General features: G+C 42.2%; 1 protein-coding gene across 9 annotated transcripts in view; it reads right to left on the bottom strand.

Moving 5' to 3' along the window:
- cep112 (centrosomal protein 112) overlaps positions 1-20,809 on the bottom strand; it is a 130,338-nt gene that overhangs the window by 42,749 nt on the left and 66,780 nt on the right. For 8 of the 9 annotated variants that reach the window (XM_026165044.2, XM_026165048.2, XM_026165045.2 and 5 more), the window contains 2 exons: positions 16,343-16,525; positions 8,251-8,448 (listed from right to left, as the gene is read on the bottom strand). In XM_026165044.2, coding sequence (XP_026020829.1) covers positions 8,251-8,448; positions 16,343-16,525 — 381 coding nt within the window. The remainder of the gene's footprint in view (positions 1-8,250; positions 8,449-16,342; positions 16,526-20,809) is intronic. The other variant, XM_080300901.1, reaches the window with a different exon arrangement.

Here is a 20,809-nt window from a genome sequence, read left to right as displayed (position 1 = left end):
TGTGCGTTAACTGTTCACAGGCATTGGTCTTAACTTGAGTTGACAGTCAAGCTGTGACTTAACACAAGAACACGCAGAATCGTCTCAGTTATTCACTGAAATCTCGCAGAGTCGCAATGAAATTCGGTTTAGACTTCTCTGTGTAGGTACATCTCTATTTATGTCTTCAGTGTATTTTGGATTGATGTTACTGATGTTAAGGTGCAGCATGATTTTCAGTTGAACTGAGAGATTTTCCCCTTCGCTACACACACACACACAACTAAAAAACAACAACATAGTGGTGTCCCACTTAAAACTCCACTTCAAACCAAAGTGTAATCTATAGCGTGCAACAAGATGGGAGCTGCCTGACGCCATGTTTTAATGCGATTGGAAAAAAGTGTGTCGCTTCCCTCCCTCCTCTTGGATGACTTCAAAAAGTGAGCGAGGGAGCTGTGTGATGTTTTTTTTTTGGGATGGCAGAGCTTTTACTTTGACTCTTTCATCTGCTGGGTGACTCACTCGCTCGCTCTCTCCCTCCCTCTCCGCCGCCGGGCCCGATGGTGCACTGAGGAAACGAGGAGCTCGCAGAGATCCGGGCATGCGCGCACGGAGCTGTGATGCCAACATATACCAATGGAAGGCAAATCCAAATTTAGCCAATAATCTGCACAAAACATCTTAAACTTTACCCTCCACCCCTCCCCATAAAATCAGACCCCTTGCCTTGCCCCTCCAATCTCTTTGTCTCCCGGTTAGTCTGTCAGTGTGAGGTGAATGTGGGCCCTGTTTGATCATCCCCCAGCCACTGTTTTTCTCCTCCTCGCCTAATCCATGACCGACTGAATAATATGATTTGGTATATCTCCAAATGGCAGAGGACCAACCTAATAAGTCAGCAACAACAGGAGGCAAGAGAGAAGAACGAGACGTAGCTATGACAAATACAATGACAACAACCTTGTACCACCATCTTCCGGCTGAGAGAGAGAACAGTAAGCTCTCTGGAGGTCAGGATCAGAGCTAGAAAGAATGAATGGCTTCACGTGGATAAAATATGAACGAATGTATTAAAAACCAACCAAACAAACAAAAAATTAAACAGCTATCACATCTTTCTGAGTCGCGACGTGGAAGCTGAGACTTGTCTATAGTTTTAGCACCAAAAGACTGTGTTCTCCAAAGAAATGAGACATTTATGGACCAGTTTATGGCTGATAAACACTCATAATAATGATGATAACAAATGCAGTCCTCTAAAACACCACCGGTGGAATATTTCTGTGGCTCACTGTCACGTTAAGATATGCTTCACGCTTGCAAAAATTATAAATCTTTTACCTCAACTGCTATTCTGTTTGAGCAGATTTCTTTTCTCACGTTTTATGCAGTAAGCTGCTAATTTCCTACAGGCACGCAGAAAACGGGCACGTAAAGATTTACACAAACATTTTAAATAAAGAAAGCCAAAAAAAAAGTCTGCCAATTGGAGTTGTAAATTCTCTGAAAATTAGGAAAATCAGCCATGTGCTTGTTTTGTACTAAAAGCATCTTGGGTGGTCTGATCACAAGTGCACGGCTCTAAATATGGATGGGAATGCAACACAGTGAAGGCACATCAGGATCCAAACAGTCAAACCACATTCGGTCAGGGGTGCATGCGTCCACACATGGAAAGTTGTGTGAAAGCAGATGCGCGCACGGCCACATAAAAGTCTGCACAGTCAGCGTAGTGCACAGCACAACAAACAAAACTTATATACACATGAATTCCTTGGTGCAAACAAATTTTTAAAAAGGTTTTCAAAGTTTGTAGCCAAGCTGAAGCACCCAAGGCCTGCAGAAACCCTGTTCTCCAGATGTAATACTGAAAACAAAAGAAAAACCTCATTTTAAAGGGATTGCAGCAATTTTCTACAAATTAAAATGAAATGTGAGTGTAGATCTGTATACGCTCTCTTAAGATTTGAAAGTATATGAAAATCATTCCAGCTAAAATGATTTCTAAAGGGAAAGATTTGGAAAATCAGGGATCAGATATCAATAATGTGTCGAACTATTTAGTTCAGTTCTGTGTTATTCTATCTTTATATCACCAAATAATAGCAGGAGCTAGCAGGTGAGCTAACATAGAGGTCAACAAGTAGCTCTGCTATACCACCAGCTTTTCATTATATGTGTGCAAAACTGTAACACCTAACAGCAAATCGTGGTCAAATCAGTTGTCATGACTGAAAAATACCGGCAGCGGCCAGTGCTAAAAATCAGCCTCACAGCAGACACACCTTTGGTATCAATTTTAAAATCCTACATCGCCTTGCTGTTAAGTTATCGCATTCACAAGATTTTCAGAAAACCTGAAAACTAGTCCAATATTTTTAGTAGATGCACTTATGTTATTAATTTCAAACTCCTCAAGTTATCTCATTCTCAAATTTGGGTGTCCATGTCATTGGCCTGCCTGTTTGCCCAGCAGAGTGACAATAATACCCCATCAGCCTTTTATGTCCGAGGGGTAAAAAACACAGTCACTACTGCTTTGAGAGGAAACGACTCTAATGCAAATAAATTCACAGCACCTGATAAATAGCGCCATTACACTTTTACATTTATTATTGTATTCACTTTAGTTCACAAAAAAAGTTCAGTAAATTAATATTCTTTGATGTTTTTGGACAATTTATGTTACGAAATTAGGAGATCAATGTTCAAGGCTGAGCCTGATGTTGCCTTACGTGTAAAACAATGATTCCCAGTCACCTTCTCAGACGGGAGAATACACCTTATTATACTTATTATACACTGAATATCAGATGCGAGCTTGGTATCAGCAGAAAGGTATCTGTATCAGACTGAAGGTTGAAGAAGTCGGATTATATATCCCTGCTTTGTATGAAAGATATTCTCAATTCCTAGCTGTTTGCAGTTAACAATGCAAAATAAATAAATAGATAAATACTGGCGGCTGCCAGTGTTACCTGGCAGTATAATCTTTAGCTGGTTCTTTAAGTTTAAGTTCTAAAATACCAGATCATCTCTTAGCAGGTTAAAAGATGTTCCACGCTTATTGTTTAATGTTAAAAAAATGAGCATGAAATATCTTTTAAATCCTCTGCGATCAAATTTTGCCCTGACCTGAAAATCCATACAGTTTTAGCAATTTAACAGCAGAGGGGTTATTATCATTCAGCCTGAAACAGTGGTGTACAGATTATACTGCACCATTGAGAAACCTGGGGAATAGAAAAGGGATGAATTGAACTAGGGTAGCATGGTGGTGCAGTGGTTAACACCACAACAAAAAGGTCCTGGTTTGAATCCACCATCTGGCTGAGTCCTTTCTGTGTGGAGTTTGTATGTTTTCCTCATGTCTGCATGGGTTCCCTCCAGGTACTCTAGATTCCTCCCACAGTCCAAAGACATGGAGTTAGTTGGGTTAGGTTAACTGGTGACTCTACATTGCCCATAGCTGCAAATGTAAGTGCAAATGGCTTTCTGTCTCCGTCTACAACACACTAGTGACCTGTTCAGGGTGTTGGATAGGGGGGTTACAAAGAGAAGCCTCTTCTCTCAAAAAAGAACATCTCAGCACAGCACAGGTTTGTAAAACCAGATCTGAACAAACAACCAGATTTCTGGAACAATGTCCTTTGGACAAATGAGAATAAAGTAGAGATGTTTGACCATGATGGACAGCACTATGTCTGGGGATATCAAAACACAGCATATGAGAACAAACAGCTCGTACCTATTGTCGAGCACAGCACTGGAGGGGTGATGACTTGGGCTTATTTTGCAGGCACGGGACCATGAATTGATCTGTATGCCAAAGTATTCTAGAAAGAGACGCGCGGCCATCAGTTTGGCCCAGAGTGGATCATGCAGCCTCAGCATGATTGAAATGCTGTGGCATTTAGGAGAGCTGTGCATAACTGAATGCCCACATACCTCAATGAACTGAAAGCAAGACAATAAAGAAGAGTGAATGAAAATTCCTCCAAAAAAATTGAGATTAATAAAGTCATACAGAAAATGATCACTTCAGTTATTGCTGCTAACTGTGGTTCTACAAGCTGCTGACTAAAAGGATCTGATTAGTTTTTTCTGCTTCTGCATTTTCACTTAGCTTTTGTTGAATAAAAAAAACATTGCAATAAAATATGTGTTGCTGTTCACCTGAGGTATTTAAATTAGTTTGGGACCTGCTAAGGACCTGATTATTTAAAAAAAAGAGAAGTCCTGGTATGTAAAACCTTGGAATTGAAATAGGGTGCACTTTCTTATTTTCATCACTATAAAAGGCTTATACATTTGCAGCATCGCGCCAGTGAGCAAAAACACAAAACAAAGCCCCAGTTCCAGTTAGGGGATACAGTCTCATTCACCTTCTGAAGCTAGGTAGCTTTCAGAGGAAAACCTCTCAGGTTAAAGTGAAAAACGTCCTTGAAGCAAACAAAAACACCTGTGAAACTAAAGAGACCAATTGGAAGGCACAGGCCTCCATGGTGTAGCTGTCTGATGCTCAGCCTGTGTGCGCCTGTGTCAGAGGATGACTGAGCTCTGTAGTGCCTTTCATGTCATGGACATCACATGGGGCACAGCCAGGGGGAAACTAGTGCAGTGACAGGAAGCAGTGGTTGGCTACTGCATGCCAAAAAGCTGCTTTCTCATTGGCTGACTTTGCCTTCAGGTAATTTTGTCACACTCGGTTAGTTTTTGATGAAATGCCCCGTTCCTTTGATGTGGGGTGCAAGTGTGCATGCACATGGACACTACCCTGTGCATGCACACACAGTCCTTTTCTACTACTTACCCATGGAAAGCTTTTTTTCTCCTTCATTTTTAATGTACACGTGTTGGTTATACCAACAATTAAAATAATATGAGAAAGAAGCTGGTGTATGTCATACAGATGCAACAAGGAAACTCAACATGTCTCTGTATTTATGCGCCCTCTCTTTTCTACCGGTACACACTCATGCAGATATAGTCAGGTCCACACAACCATATTAGACAAAATTCACACATCTAACCTCTTCTTGCAGTTCAAGGTGCTTTACTCTCCAGACTAAAGGTGAATATAAATTTTAATTTCCAAATTTCATTAAATTCCTATCAAACCTGAAGCCTCCTGATCTTTTGTCTTTCATTGTCTCAGAACTCTTGGCTGTATTAGCAAGCAAGGTGTGGCTATACATGGATATATACAGTTGTGTGGGGTGAAGACGTCCAACATAAAGACCTTTTCTCCACTAGACAAATGTCAAACTTCATATCCCTATTAAGCACCAGGTGGGGGGATTAATTAGGCATATTACCGTGATCACGACTACATTGTAATGCAGTGTAGTATTCTGATAATATCTTATTGTGGGGTGTGGGGTGAGTTCAACTTCTACTAAGCACTGAGTGCAAATATAGCTGGTGTTTGACAAGAACCTGTTCATATGCATGTGGTAAGAAACTGTGCCTCCAAGCTGCTTAGCGAAGGCTTCTGGTTAAAACTAACTATTTACAGAAAGCACAAACATTATAAGTCTTGCTAGAGCTTGAAGGAAGGGTTAAAGATATCGGTGAAGACTGAGAGAGAGAGGGAGAGACAGAGAAATGGAGGGTGGAGGTGTAGGGTAGAATAAAAAAGTCAAATAAGGAGGTGGTGTGCGTAAGAGGCAGGATTCATGCTCACTGTAGCCCAGAGATGAGGCGTCTTTATCAGGCACAGAAGCGGCTTCACAGACCCCTCAGTGCAGAATAGAGATTGAGAGGTCTGGGGCTGTGTGTGTTCACACATGTGCATGTATGTGTGTACACACACACACACTAGCAAAGATAAGCTTCAATAGCATCCAGTCTAACACACCTCCACACACCTTTTTCTGAGCCTGCTTCCATCACTTTTCCTTCTCTCCTTTCCTTTTTGGTGATCAAATGCATTGAACTATCTCAACGTCTGATCTTATCTCCTCTGATTTCCTGCTTCTCATCATTTCATTCCAGAAGCTTTGCCCGTCTACTCCCAGAACCTCCACCAAAACACCGCTCCCCCACATCCCCCCCTGTATCCATCGCTCTCCCTTTCTGTCTCTCCCTTAAACGCACGTGTCTTTGATGAGAATCCATTCATGGATTTAATGGATTTCTCTTGCCTCTTTTTTTTCTTTTTTCAGAATCTGGGAGATGGGTTAAAAAAATATATAAATATATATATATAAAAAAGAGGGAAAGCTGGCCTGCTCAGCCTCTGCTTCCAAGAGCATGGTGGACTGCAGAGGACAGCATTTCTGTCTGCATCAAAAGAATGAGAAATTTTCAGCTTACAAAACAGGGCGAACGAGTCAATATGGATCTGAGGTCTGGCTGACTTCAATTGCATGTGGGAAAAAAAGAAACAGGGTGTAAGAAATAGTAAAAGTTTTCCCTGCCCACTGCAAAGTCAAACTTGGAGACAGATAAGAAAGTACAAAAAAAAAAGGAAAGTAAGATGTTCAACCTTTGGTGAATCTTTTTTTGAAGAATCAACGTTGAGCTGACAAAAAGGATGGAGAAATCATTAATCTCTTCATGAAAGTGAAACTAGCGCATTGCTGATAGTGTTATCTGTCTGAGTTCAACGCAGCTTTGAATCCACTCCAGACTGCCCAGCAACTGTGGGTCATTTTTTTTCTTGCGTACATAAAAGACCAAAGACACACAGAGGAATTAAAGCGGGGCCTAAAAGATAAAACAACTTTTAGCTGAAAAACAGCCTTCGCATATCCAAAAGGGACTGATAGTAAATAGCGTGAGTTCTTCAAATAAAGATTACGCTGTCGTAAGCACACTCTCTTTCTCGGGTCTTTCTCGCTTCAGAATTACTGATTCTGTTCGCCATATGGAGCCAAAATGGCCGCCTGGGTGCTTCGGAGGTCCCTGCATTCCGGGCCTAATGCTGCACAGCTGGTGTGGGATGGTGTTTAATGAAAAATGCTCTCTTTGATGGGCCCTGCAGTAAGGATTAGTTTATGATCAACACCACCTTAGGTCAGCTTCCTGCTAGGCAAGCACAAGATTATGAGCGATTTCGCAACCGTGGGTCCAGCTTCTAAGGCGGCGAACGAACGAATATGACAGAGAGAAAGTAAAAAAGCACAAAAGCAAGAAAAGAAGATGGATAGTCGATGGAAGATTTCATTGAAGTACTTCCTGGTGCGTTAGGAATAGTAAAAAGCAATGCTGAACAATGGCTCTATTGAAATGCTGCGGTTTTCTCTCTACAACTGACCTTGCACATTTCAAAACAGTATATTCCATGATGATAAGTGGGTTACCCCAAAGACCCAAAAGTACAAATAGTTTTGATTTTGACAGCACTTATTGCCCAACTTTTTGTTTAGGCATATTCGGTTGATTTGATTGAGCAGTTCAGGGAAATCTGTCCTTAGGGTCAGATAACATTGGCCCATTTGTATTCTTAGCCAAATGCTCCGACATTTAAAACAGTTTCCCAGACTCGCTGCAGCCACAAACGTTCTAGACATTACCTGACCAAATGTAAGCAGTCAGGACTGGACACTGAGCAGTTTTTAACATGCCAGCTTTCTAGTTCGAAGTCTGATGTCCGAGTGAGCCTGTGACAACAGATCGAGAATTCACAGAAAGCAAGTGGACGCCGCGTGTCCCGCCTCCTGCGCGTTTTGCCCATGCAGTACTCTCACCTCAACCAAACTGCTCTGCAGCAATGAGAACGTGCTTGGAGTGAATGTCCCCCATTATGAAAGGGCAACTTCGTGCAATGTTCAGACTAAATACCCAGGGTTGTTGGATAAAATCTCCTAATAGCAGGAGATGAGGTGCCTACCAAAGATTTTAAAGACTTCGTTGTTACACCAGAAACTTTGCTAGAGCAACAAATCAGGTTCAGTAGATCTAACAGCTGATGTGAAAATGAGAATCACTGTTTTTAACACTCAGCCTCCAAAACAAAGCTTCTGCATCCCATCTTTCTTGACTTCAGGTACTGTTTTTAAGCACAAGGCTTCTATGAAACCGCCTCTCTTTTATACAGGTATACAACCTCTTCAGTTCATCCTCTTTTTCTCAAATTCACTGTTTAAATTATTCGAGATGTTCTGTTGCTGCTTTTAATGTTTTCCCAGGTTGTTTTCTTCTTTGACTTTTGGAAAACATGCAGATTCCCCACACCTCCTTAACCTTTACTACTCCAGGCATTCCAGTATTCATTCACCCAGTCAAAACAGAGTTAAAAACCCATATCTTATACTTTCTCACCTTCTCATGTGCAGCATCCTTCTCCTGCTGGTGGTTTCTCTCGAGCCGGTCCAGGGATGCCTGCTTGTCCAGGGTTGCTCTTTGCTTTTCCTCCTCCTGGAGCAACGCCATCTCGGCCAGCTGCTGCTTATGCTGGGCATGGGCCTTCTTGAGGTCCTCACGTAGCTCTGACAACTGGGCCTCCAAATCTGCAATTGTCTGGACAGAGATAAAAAGAAACCTGCTGAATTAAGTAAATTAAAATTAATGTCCAGTAATTTTTCCCCTCTATGTGTAGAAGGCCTTCTGCTCAGGCTCACACTGCATTTTGCAAAGGTGATTACTTTCAGATTTGCTGAGGTCATTATTTGAAGCTTTGGCCATGTTCAATATGAGTGTCCCACCATTGTAACACTAAGTACATCACAAAAAAATAAAAAGTCCACATTTTAAGTACAGGTTTCTTGTATTTCTGTTTACTGAGAATTGCATATTGAGGGTTTTTTACCATCTGTGTTGTCATGGTCCTGGATCTTAGACCCAGGGTTTAGAATTTTTGTGGGTTCATGACTGCTTTTGGTTTTGGGAATGAATTGTGTTTGAGTTTTATTGTTTGTTTCTTTTGTAACACCGGCTGTACTGTTGATACTTTTGCTTGATGTCATTTATATCTTCCAACAGAGCGTGTGCGTCTTGGTGAGGCAGTTTTTAGTGAGTTCCCCTTTGTGCTCCATTCTGTTCCAGTCAGTGTTTTTCTCCTTCAGTGTCAAATTCAATTCAATTTTATTTCACAACAACAGCTGCATCAAGGCACTTTATATTGACTTTGCATTAATGGAGAGAAAACTCCAACCCCAACAATCCGATGGAATCCTGTGAGCAAGGATTTGGCAAAAGGGGGAAGGAAAAACTCCCTTTTAATAAGAAGAAACCTTCAGCAGAACCAGGCGCACGGAGCCATCCGCCATGCAATGAAGCCCTTACCCCTCTCTCGACCTCTCTCAGCCTTGACTTTGCTCCGAAGAACGTTTTAATAGCACTGCCAGTGAGAGTCAACATTACATAGTAAGAATGCTAATAAGTACAACCCTCCACGGCCCATGAAACACCAGAAATAGACTGGTCTGACATGCTGTGAAGCTGCATCTCAAGAGTTTGGGAGATGTCAAAAGGAGAAGATAAGTCTACTGTTTTGTCAAACCTACATCACATATTTGGGATGATGGAGACTATCTGCAAGAAATACGGGTGGGGGACTTTACATTGAAATGCGCCTTATATCCTTACAGGTACTTGAGTTAGCTGTATTCACATACATTCAATACTGTAAACAGCAATGGACAGAAAAAAATAAAACACCTCGCAGGCATATTGTAATCATTTTACACAAATTACAAGCAATGAGTAAAGCGCATTGTAGTTAAGTGTAGGTGGATCTAAGATGAATTGCAGTGTTTCACACTTCCCTACCTGTATTGCATGTATTCCCCAGCTATTGCACATCCTCATTACTCTCCTTGGCTTTTTTCTTTTTACTCCTCTTACTGTGGTTTGCGCTGTGCGCTCAGGCTCCTGCCCCCTCCCGCTCCTCAAAAGCCTGGGCATCCCAGGACAACGCCACGTTAAGGCAATCAGACAGAAAGCGTCTGAAGTCTTTTTTAGCGGGCACTGGGGAGACTTCAAAGCAGTGTCACAAAAACAGGCAGATGTTGTGGCTGTGTTTCACTCGCTTCTACATTGGCACGAGCACACACACACACACAGATCCATTTGCACACATACAGACACACACATGCCTACACAGAGAAGCAGCCACACATGGCACACTGTCACACACATAGGTTGCCATGCAGCGCATTCAGAGAGAGAGAATGTGAGGTAAAACAAACAAACGCATGCACTCCTCTGCGTCCCACTCTTCTGTCTCTCAATATTACCAGTCTCACTGCTCCTCTAGTGCCTTCTTCAAGTGCAAGCAGCTATGAGATCTGAGCCCTCAAGAGTCTTTAATGTATAATTCTCTCTTTAACAAATGTTGGGAATGTGTCCTCCAAAAAAAAATCTTTTAATAAGTTAGAACATAATCTACCAGAACAGAGACATTGGCAATGACACTTCAGGAACTTAAGAGGCCAAAAGTGCATGTTTTCATTGGGGGGAGCGAACACAGTCGCTTCAAGAGGGCACGTGTTAGCAGGCTGATGGGGAGCTCTGTGAAGGAGCAGCTCTTGGTAACAATAGAAGAGTGTCAGATGAAATACTGGGTCAAACCGTGTCAGCCAGGATGACAAAACACTGGCAAAACAACCTCAGGGAGAGTGGTTAAGGACTGAATAAGAGTTCAATCAAGGGAAAATATCACAGTCAAGTGAGGATCAGTCTTAAGACTTTATCAACACTTATAAAGATTGTATTAAGATTCTCTAAAATCCTCTACGAGACCACAACTAACTGCTTTTTCTCCTACTCTCCACTAAACTGCACAGTGACAACCCCGCACAGCTAGGATGAGCAGTGATTCTTCTGTGAAGAAAACAAAATGAAATGAAGAAATGCATAATAAACAGGCCATTTACCATAATAAACGATGGGTATCTGTGAATATGCTTTATCACAATTTCACAAAACAGAAAACAAAATAATGAGGAAAAACGTGCAATCAGTTCAGTATATCTAACATTAATTGAGTCTCAACAGATTAGCATAATTACTCCGCTGGTATGCCAATTAGGCTCTTTTAGAGACTTTAATGTCAGATGTTAAATATGAAATGAGACTGTAACTGTAACCAGAGCCCGACCCTCATTTAAGTCGGCCGGTATCACAGGACGATAGGGACTCAAAGGTACAGCGCCAGAGTGTGTTAGATGGACCAAAATATGAAATTAAAGAACATAATGCAGAAAGATACAGATGGTGCTATCACAGAATCACATAGTCGGTCTAGACCAGTTCTACTCTATAGTTACTGTATACTGCTGTAGCACAATTAGCATTAGAGCTAAGAAAATGATAGAGGAGAGAAATCTGTTTGCCCATTATCAAGGGACCATGACAAAACCCTTTTCAGATACAGCTGTAACTAATAACAGCCGGTACATACTGGTACATACTAGCTTTATGTATTACAGTTACACCTAAATGTAACAGAGCTATAATTATTCTTAGCAGATTCACCTTTATGTTCCTGCAGATTGAACTCGTGAGCTGTGATAACAACGCAGGAAGTTGTTTTCATGATTTCCGAACTCTGAGAATTCAGAAAGTATCCACTTGCAAGGTCGAGAATAGCACAAGAACCACGCTGGAGGCATTTCTAATTAATGCCCTCGTCAACAATGTGAGCACTACCCCGTTTAGAGGCACCGCATCTCGACTCGCATCCTACAAGTGAGGTCTATAGTTTAACATTCTGACTGCAGGCAAAAATATTTATCTCTGCGCATACAGCTGGCAATATCCTATCTTATTCTATTCATGCAATATTAAGTTAACAGTTTCTTTTTTATGATGAATTTCTGTATCCACAGCTTTCTGACAGAATTTCAAAGGCAATTCTTTGGTAATAAAGGCGACAGGGTTGCATAATGTGATGTATAATGTATAATGCATATTATTTACATATAAACACAAACAGAGTGCGAGAGATTTTTACTGAAACAGAGCTCGACGAAGTTTTGAAAATTTCACTTTCAGCGTGACGGTAACAAGTTTTGCCAAAGATGCATGCAGCGATCTCGACAATATATCACGACTATAACAACGCTTTTGGTTCATCGCTCAGAATTCTGGACTCTGGCATCATGTCGGGGTATGAACATAAATATATGGCGTCCTTCAAGGCGGTTTGGGTTAGAAGCGCCGACTGTTCACTTAACATCTAATTTAGTATCTCAGAATTTTGTAGTTGAACAGGATAACTGAAGCTGTTTGTTTCATCAGTGAGCGCTCATAATCTTTCGACTTGCGTAACTCTAAAAAGTGTTGTATGCAAATCCCCCCAAAAAACTAACCTACAAATATTATAAACAACAGAATAACTCTGCAAAGTATAAAGTCAAGTAGGACACACGCATGCACTGACGTGTGACATTTGACTCTTATAGGCAATTAAAATGTGTAGCTGAATTGTGTAATGAATGATTCGCTGTTGTCAGGCAGATAACGTGTGTGGCTGGAATCCAACATGTGATGTATGCACATAATAAATGGCTTTGGGGTTTGAAAGGGGAGCATGTTGTAACACTCCACACATCACAGAACATCAGCATTCGCTGATGACTTGAGGCATGATCAATAGCTCCCCAGTGAAAAACAAAAATCAGCTGAGTTCTAACATAAATACTCCCCCGTGAGAAAACGTGATGAAATCTGTTGAGAAAAACACAAACACAATGACACCTCAACTCAGGAGGATATTCACGTGCCACTGAAATCAGCGTGTAACAAAGATTTACCTGACAACACCCGGGGACCAATCATTTCCTAAATGACAACATGGAAGGATTGAAACAACAAATGAGCCTCCCACCCCCCTTCCACACACACACACACACACACACACACACACACACACACACACACACACACACACACACACACACACACACACACACACACACACACACACACACACACACACTTCTAACTGCACTTTCTTGTTCTCTTGATTTTTTTACCTTTGACTCAGCCTGTCATCACCCTGTTCATTTGACTCATTTTAATCACGTATTTGGGAATGAAGCGCTTTGAAAAATTGACAGCATCATTATTTAGTCCATTACGGCCCAGAAGAAAGACCCCGCAAGACTCGCGCTCTCTCCCCCATGCTGTTTGAAGTCCAGATGGTGGTACGTTCCTTTATAAAAAAAACACAATTATTCGGGAAAATAATACCCATAAAATGAGTTTTGAGGGGCAGGTGGAAAAAATATGAACGATGGGGTTTTGCATAGAACAAACAATCCTGATGTTTGCAGAGAAGAAAAAAAAGAAACACACATACAAACACAAACTTCCAATTAATTTATAATGCTGGCCCTAGTTTTTGAAGTCAAACTCTTACTAATGTTTAACAATTGAAAAGCTTCGCAGGAAAAAAAAAAGAATCAAAATAAACAGAAATGAATAAAAAAATAAATTATCGCAAATGTGATAGCACACAATAGCACACACAACAACATACTGAAATGTTCTGCGGTAAAATCCAATACTTGTTTGTTTTCTTTTATTATGGATATTTTACTGTTTAGAGGTACAAAATAGTAAGTTTTAGTAAGTATATAAACACACACACTGCTAGAGTCTCCAGAATGGAAGCGAGAAAGTCCATGCCATCATTATTTGTGCTGCTTCGTCCTTTGGGGGGCATTAATCAGCTAACAAAACACGCTATGGGCAAACATGTTTCACCAGCAAGACATTTCATCAATTTAATGGTTCAACCAGCTCAAAATCTCTAGTTCATTCTGTAATGAGAACATTGAACCATGTTACTTTTTCCCCTCTCTTTTACAATATTTTCTCTTTAGAAATCCCGTGATTATAAAAGACTGATATGTAAACGTGTAAACAATGATAACTCCTTGCATATGATCGTCCTTTACGCAAACGTAGCCCCGATAACGCCGCTGACTTGCGACTACATAGTGGAAGAATCCAGAGTTTCCTGGATGATAAACTCTGGTGGGATGAGGACAGTGTGTCCCTGTGTGAGTCGACTCACTGGCTCTGCTTCTCAAACACAAGCCAAGAGACAGGAATGCTATTTATTAGTGTCCCACCACATCAAGGGGATGAGTGGGCATTACTCACCCTGAGAGTGTGTGTGACAGACATTAGCTGTTCTCTGTCCTTGCCAACTTTTTTTTAGCTGCAACTGTCCTTCCACTGATTCAAGGAAGACTAAGAGAAAGAGAGAAGAGCTAGGCAGAAAAAAACAGGGGCTTGAGACCTATTGCCACAGCAAGCCTTTGAGCTATCTGTTATGATATGATGATGTTGTGACTGTCGCTTGATGATATTATGGTCCACTGTTGTCTGAGGGGGAGCTCGGCAACACAAAAAAAGAATGAGGTGTAACACGTCCTGCAAGGAATTGCTCCATACTGTCTGCATGCAACAAAAATAAAAAGTTTTTTAAAATTAAATTCTTATATCACAACTTTCACACATTGTTTTTTTTAAAAGAGACGCATGTAAACAGCCACGTGATATCAGTGTGGCAGAGCTCTAAGTGGAAAAACACAGCTACAGCACTGCAGTTGTGTTTAATAATAAGTATGTATATAATAGGCATATTTTTAATACATATGGGCTGACAGTCTGCCAGCTTGTGGCTCTTTTTTAACAGCAAACAGCACATCTGTGCATCTGCTCTCACACAGGAAGTCAAACCAGCTCACCCCCCCTCACAAACCATCAGTTATCCATCTTTCCGAGGCCTGAGTGAAAAATCCTGATTTCTGACGCTTTAACATCTGACATTAGGCAGGCGACTGATGTCTGCTGAAAATGCTGCAGGAGCAAACAGGAACTGAGAATATGAAATGAGGACTGGGGAAGTTTGCTTTTTGCTTTTTTGCTGAGATTGTGTGACTGACATTAGCTGAGATTGTGAGATTTGTCAAACTGCACGTCATGTTGACACGAGCAGGGCGACATGCTATCAGTGGAAGTGTCCTGTGGTGACGGCATCTAAAGAAACATCTCAGGTTTTTTTTGGTTAGTCTTTTGACACAGCTTCCAGCCTTGAAGATGGTTTATATTGCAATAACTTGGCTACTGTAGAAGTATACTGATATGGCTAAAAGATATACGGGGTCGAGAAAATAAAAGTTATAGTAAACAAATCCGAGCGTATCCTAAATATGGATTCATTTTCAAACTAAGTGGGAGCACTGCATCTAGTTTTAATGTTAAAACTCAAACCGTAGACACAGGATAAACTGATCAAATTTGTCTAATTGGGGAGGCTCAGGTGTATATTACTCCTTAAAGCATAACACTGCTGCATATTAGCTTTTACTAGGTATAAACTATTTCATTCTTATTGCATTTAAAGTTATTGTTGTCTTGTGAGGACAAAAACTAACCAGAAAATTGTCTAGGTTTGATTTCCTCGCCATTCGCGATGAGTGACCAGAGTCGGTGTGAGGAAATTCGGTCCACAAACGTAACAAAAGTCTCTCTGGGCTCCCATCGTCAGCTAACTGCCAATATACAAAATTCTCTACATGCCAATGTTCATTTCATCAAGAAGCTTGAAGAGTCAAATACAAACCCCAGCTGGGGGCTGGTTTGTCGAATGGCTCCCCACAGAGCTCCAGTCTTGCCCAGGCTGGAGAGAGGCGAAGACAGTGCGTGATGGGGTCTGAGATGAAACCCTGCTGCTTTGGTTAAATGGTGACCACATAGTCTCTCAGTTGTCAGGGATATCCGTTAATATAGACCCAAAATGTCATACACTCATTGTGGCTGACCATGCTGCAATAAGAGAATAATCGCTGTTTTCCGGAGGGTGATAGCTACCTGTGGTGAAAGGAGAATGGCAGGCAGAAAAATTCACTTTGGTGGGACTAAAAAGCGCTTTACAGGGCGTCCACAATTATCTAAAACACAAATTCAAACCATGGTTGTGGAATAAAAGCTAGGCACTCAACAGCGTTGATTTCTTCCCCTTTACATAAATACCTGTGGGTCTTTTGGATTTTTGGTCTTTACACTTTACACAAAGCCTGCTGCGATAAAAAGTGAGTTAAAATACAACGGGGAAATCGTTTGAAGTTGGGACGGTGCCATTCTGCGTTTTGTTCATTCCATTTCTAAAAAACTTTTTTGTCGCGCGCAACATTGCTTCAAAACAGATTTTAATTCAAACGGCAGCATGTACGATCTTCTGTGTTCTTGCGCTGAACATACGGTTTCTAAAATTATTCGCGCCGCACGTCAATATATGTCTTGCTTCAAATAAAAAAGTATCTCAACCTGCTGTGCTTTTGAAACCCCAGGAAAACGTCAATGAGCAAAATACAAAATGGTTGTCCACGGGAGACCGGCGGGTCAGCGCGTGTGTGTGTGCGTGCGAGTGCGTGGATCAGTGGAGACCCCCTACCTGGGCATCGCGCTTCCTCCACTCCTGGGTGTGCTGCTGGTGCTGTTGTAGGGCGGCCCTGGCCTGCCTCTCCAGGCTGCTCACCTCCCGCTGGTGCTCCTGGACCAGGCTGTCCTTTTCCGCGCTGTGCTGCTGCTGTAGCCGCGTCCTCTCCTGCTCGTGCTGCATGCGCTGCTCAGCCATCTGATTGGACAAGCAGGCAAAGAGAGACTTCATCAGCCAACACACACTCAGAGCAACCCTGTCGTCATGACAACTTGTCCATCCACCGATCCATCCATCCTTTCTTCGTCCTATTCCGTCAAACCCTCTTCCTGCACCCAAGAACCCCCGTGCGTGTGCCAAGCCAAATTTGGCGAAATTGGTAGGAAAGTGCGGGGAGGGGGGAAAAAAAGCGAGAAAAGTTTTGCCGCTTCCTCACGTCGTCAGAGGACGACATGATGTGATGTGTTTACATCTGGCTCGCTCCCCCCGCCCTCCCGCCTCTCCTGCCAATTGTACAGACTGGCCCTCCACGTCCCACTCCTCTTTCTTCAAATCTGTCCCCCTCGCCTTATTCTGGGATCGGCATATAAAAGAGCTGCGAGTTTGGGCTATGCAAGCAAGCTGGTAGGGGTTAGCCATCTGGCTGCAGCAACTACCCAATGCCCCATGCTATGCGCCTGACAGCATGTGAAAATCGGCTTAGGCAATGACTATGATGATTACTATAAACCCAAATTAGAAAAAAAAATGGAAAGAGAGGTGAAAGGAGAAGGTGCTAAAATATTCTTGGTACTGTATCTATGAATGAATTTAACTGACAGAAAATGCGCATATTAATGAAAATCAATTCCATTTTCTCAAAATGTAAATATCTATGCCACCAGAATGTAACTGAGGTTTATACTGCTAATGCAGTCAGCGTGTAGTAAGAACCTGCACCAACCATTCAATAAGAAGGCGTGGTTAGCAGTTAAAAACACCACAGCAAAGCCTTTAGTCTCAGCAGAGCTGCAATCACCTACACATAATACAGCAGAGCAAAATAAAACACTTCTAATGGGACGCAAAGCCCCAATTTTTCAGGGCTTAATCATCCTGTCAGCTGAACCAAGTCTGTATTCCATCTTGGCTGTAAGCGGAGTCACCTGCTGAGAGGTGAGCCTTGCCAGTGAAGCTCCCAGCCCCAAGCCCCCAAGCCTTTCCCAGGCTCCGTTCCGTTCCCACTCCCCCATGGCGGGGAGACAAGTGACCCCCACACCATCCCACCGTGCAGGCCCAGTCGGAGCCCTGAAAGGACAGCAGGGGCTTGGGGCCCATTTGCCTCCCTGCTTTGAAGCTAATCCCCCGCACATTGTGCATGACGGCACCCTACCTGGCCTGCCAGAGAAGCGGAGATCAACGGCCTCTGTGCCCGCTGCCTGCTCTATCCATGGTTATATCTTCCAACGTTGCCTGCTATTCAGAGCAGGTGATGAATGAGGGGCTATCTACAGGAAGCCGGATTCCATCCCTGGCACTGAGACGAAGGCCACAATAGAAACTTGATTTAGACAGCCAAGAATGTATTCCTCTACTTTTGGGAGAACTTCAACTTCAACCTCAGCAAATAGCAATCAAAGGATCACTGAATAAAAATGGATTTTATCTCTGAGGCTTAGTTGATGGCATGGCAGAAGTAAACAATTACACACACCCTCAGGATAACCTCACACACATGCCATTTTTCAGAACAGATCAGGACAGCAGGCAGGCAAACACCACACGAAACAAGCGCAACATGTTTCACATGCTGCCGATGATGATGTCTACAGAAAATTCTAGTGACAACTTGCACCGCCTTCACCTCCTTTCCCATTTAACAAAATAACACATGCAAATCAGATCCACAGCTAGAATGCATTGTCCCACACGAAGAGTCAGAATCATACAGCTGTACATTTTAGAGCTGAGGGATTGAGCAGCGCGCAGCTGCTTCAAGAACTCCCCAGCAGGTAAGAGAAAGTGGCGGAGGACGTCCTGACTTACTGTTCCTTTCTGCTCAGACTCTCGGCCCATGGGGGGAGGTTTGGAGGAAAGAGGGGATCTCGGGAGAAATTAGGATAAAGAATTGGGCAAGATGGTGGAAAAATCTTTTTAGAAAAGCACGGAGAGGAGATGACAGAGAGCAGACATAGCAAGGAGCCTGGCTGTGACATCACGTAGCGCCACTGTGGACTAGAGGATGCTGGATGCTGTGGTTCTTAAAGGGACCGGCATGGTGCTTATGAGGGAAGACTGAAACGGGTATGGCACAGCTGGGTGCCGTAGATACAGAGTGAGTCGGGTGTTACTGCACAGCACGACTCCCGTCAGCCTGGACTGACATGGTTGTGTATGTGTGTGAGCTGCATGCCTTCAAGCAGGACAGTGAGGTAATAGGCTTCTTTCAACCCTGGGGAGGGAAATCTGAAAATGTTTGGAAAGGCGGAGGGGAGAGGAGGGAGGAAAGCAGAGTAGAACAGAAGGCCTGTCTGGTCTCAGCAGGGGAGAATGGGGTGCATGAAGGCGGGTGGAGAGAGACTGAGGAACAGAAAAAAAAAGACACCTTCAATCTCACTACAGGTTTGTACTGCAACTGGCCACTCTATTTATTGCTGATATATGTGTTCAATATACGTATCGTCTTGTACATCTACATGTAATTTTGCCTCTGCACACAGAGGATTTTAAATTGACCATTTAAGATGTGACTCAAGTGCAGACTTTCACTTAAATCAAAGAGTTCAACAAAATTATCGCATTCACAGCCATTTTTATATGTTTTCCTTTGTTATTATACGACAAATCAAGCAGGTGGAATTGAACTTGGATTCGGTAGCTGTTCACTGATTCTGAATGACAAAGGTCATGGTTAGGGTTAGGCTGAAAGCCCCCAGAAAAGCTCCAGAGAGATCGCAAAAACTGCAGAAGTGGCCAAATCAGCAATCAGGTAGAAATAAGGAATGCGCTGCCCAGCTCAGCATCACCAAAAGAATTAAAAGACCATAGAAGACAATTAAAGTGGATGATTGTAGAATTCTCTCTTTGGTGAAGAAAAACCTTTCACAATGTCAACCGATATCAGGAACAGACTTGAAAAGCTATGTGTATTATTGCCAAAGTCTACAGCCAAGAACTTACAAAAAGGTGCAACCCACTCATTACACTCAAGAACAAGACGGCTAGATTAGAGTTAGCAAGAAAAAAAATGTAAGACTCCGGATAGTTCTGGGGAAAAAAAAAATGGATACAATTTGGGCAAGATCAACATGTACCAGAATGAAGGTACGAGAAACAAATGTAGAAGAAGAGAAAAAGCTCATGATCTAAAACATACACATCATCTATCAAAGATGGTGGAGGAAGTGTCGTAGCATGGGCATGTATGGCCGAGCTAGAACTAGCAGGCATGTATGACCAAGTATAACCATGCATATTCATGTATGGCAGCGTAACTACGTCACTAGTGTTTATTGGTCATATGTCTGCTGATAGAAGTAGCAAGATGACATGGATGATGAACCAAAGTATACTGCAAAAGCAACCACAGAGGTCCTGTTCTTCAATGGCCAAGTCATTTACCTGATCTCAACCCAAAAGAGCTATTTTTCTGTTGTTGAAAATGAAACTGAATGTAGAGAGACCCACACACAAGCAGCATCTAATAACAGCTGCAGTAAAGGCCTATCAGGGGATCGCAAGGGAGGTTAGTGATGTTCATGGGTTTAAGACTTTAGGCAATCACTGACCGCAAAGGATTTTCATTTCATTTCAGTTTTAAAAACAATTTTTGTATTAAAAATTATCCTAGTTTGTGAAATGGAGAACTGTTTATTACATAAAAGACCGAAATTCCTGAACAGCTAATGCAATACTTTTATTATTATTTTATCACTGGCTAGAAAAAACATCTTTGCTCCCAAATAAACTTTGATAAGTGTTTTTTTCCCTCCTGTATGATATACTTTTACCAAATTCTTGCAGCTACACATTCTCCCATAGATCTCAACATATTCACTGACACCAATATCACCGGTCGACTTGTACAATAAACCAGCCTGCTTTAGTATTTATTGTTCCAACCTAACATCTGAAGAAAGAGGCCGGTTGTGTATTTAAACTCTCAAGGTCGCGATGAGCCGTTTAATCTTGATACGTCTCCCAGACTGTAAGAGGAAGAGCTCTGTCAGAAACCACGATGTCTGATTGCCTTGGGGGTCAAGTGGAAAACAACTCCTTCGCACACAGATCCCCCCCCGAAGCTGCACTGGAGGGAGTGTTCTTTTGTGAACATCCGAATGAACTACCTTGACCCCAGAAATCTTGTGACACCAGCTTTTCTAGAGTGAAAACACAATGTACTCTCACACAGACACGAGAGAAAGGAAACAAGTCAAGAATGTGGAGTTGCTTCAAAACAATATATAACGCATGTCTAACATTAAGCGGCTGGTCACAGAGTAG

The sequence above is a fragment of the Astatotilapia calliptera genome, chromosome 4 (assembly GCF_964374335.1).
Source record: "Astatotilapia calliptera chromosome 4, fAstCal68.1, whole genome shotgun sequence".
NCBI lineage: Eukaryota > Metazoa > Chordata > Actinopteri > Cichliformes > Cichlidae > Astatotilapia > Astatotilapia calliptera.
Note: the sequence above shows the minus strand (reverse complement) of the source record. Positions and strands in the feature narration are given on the sequence as shown.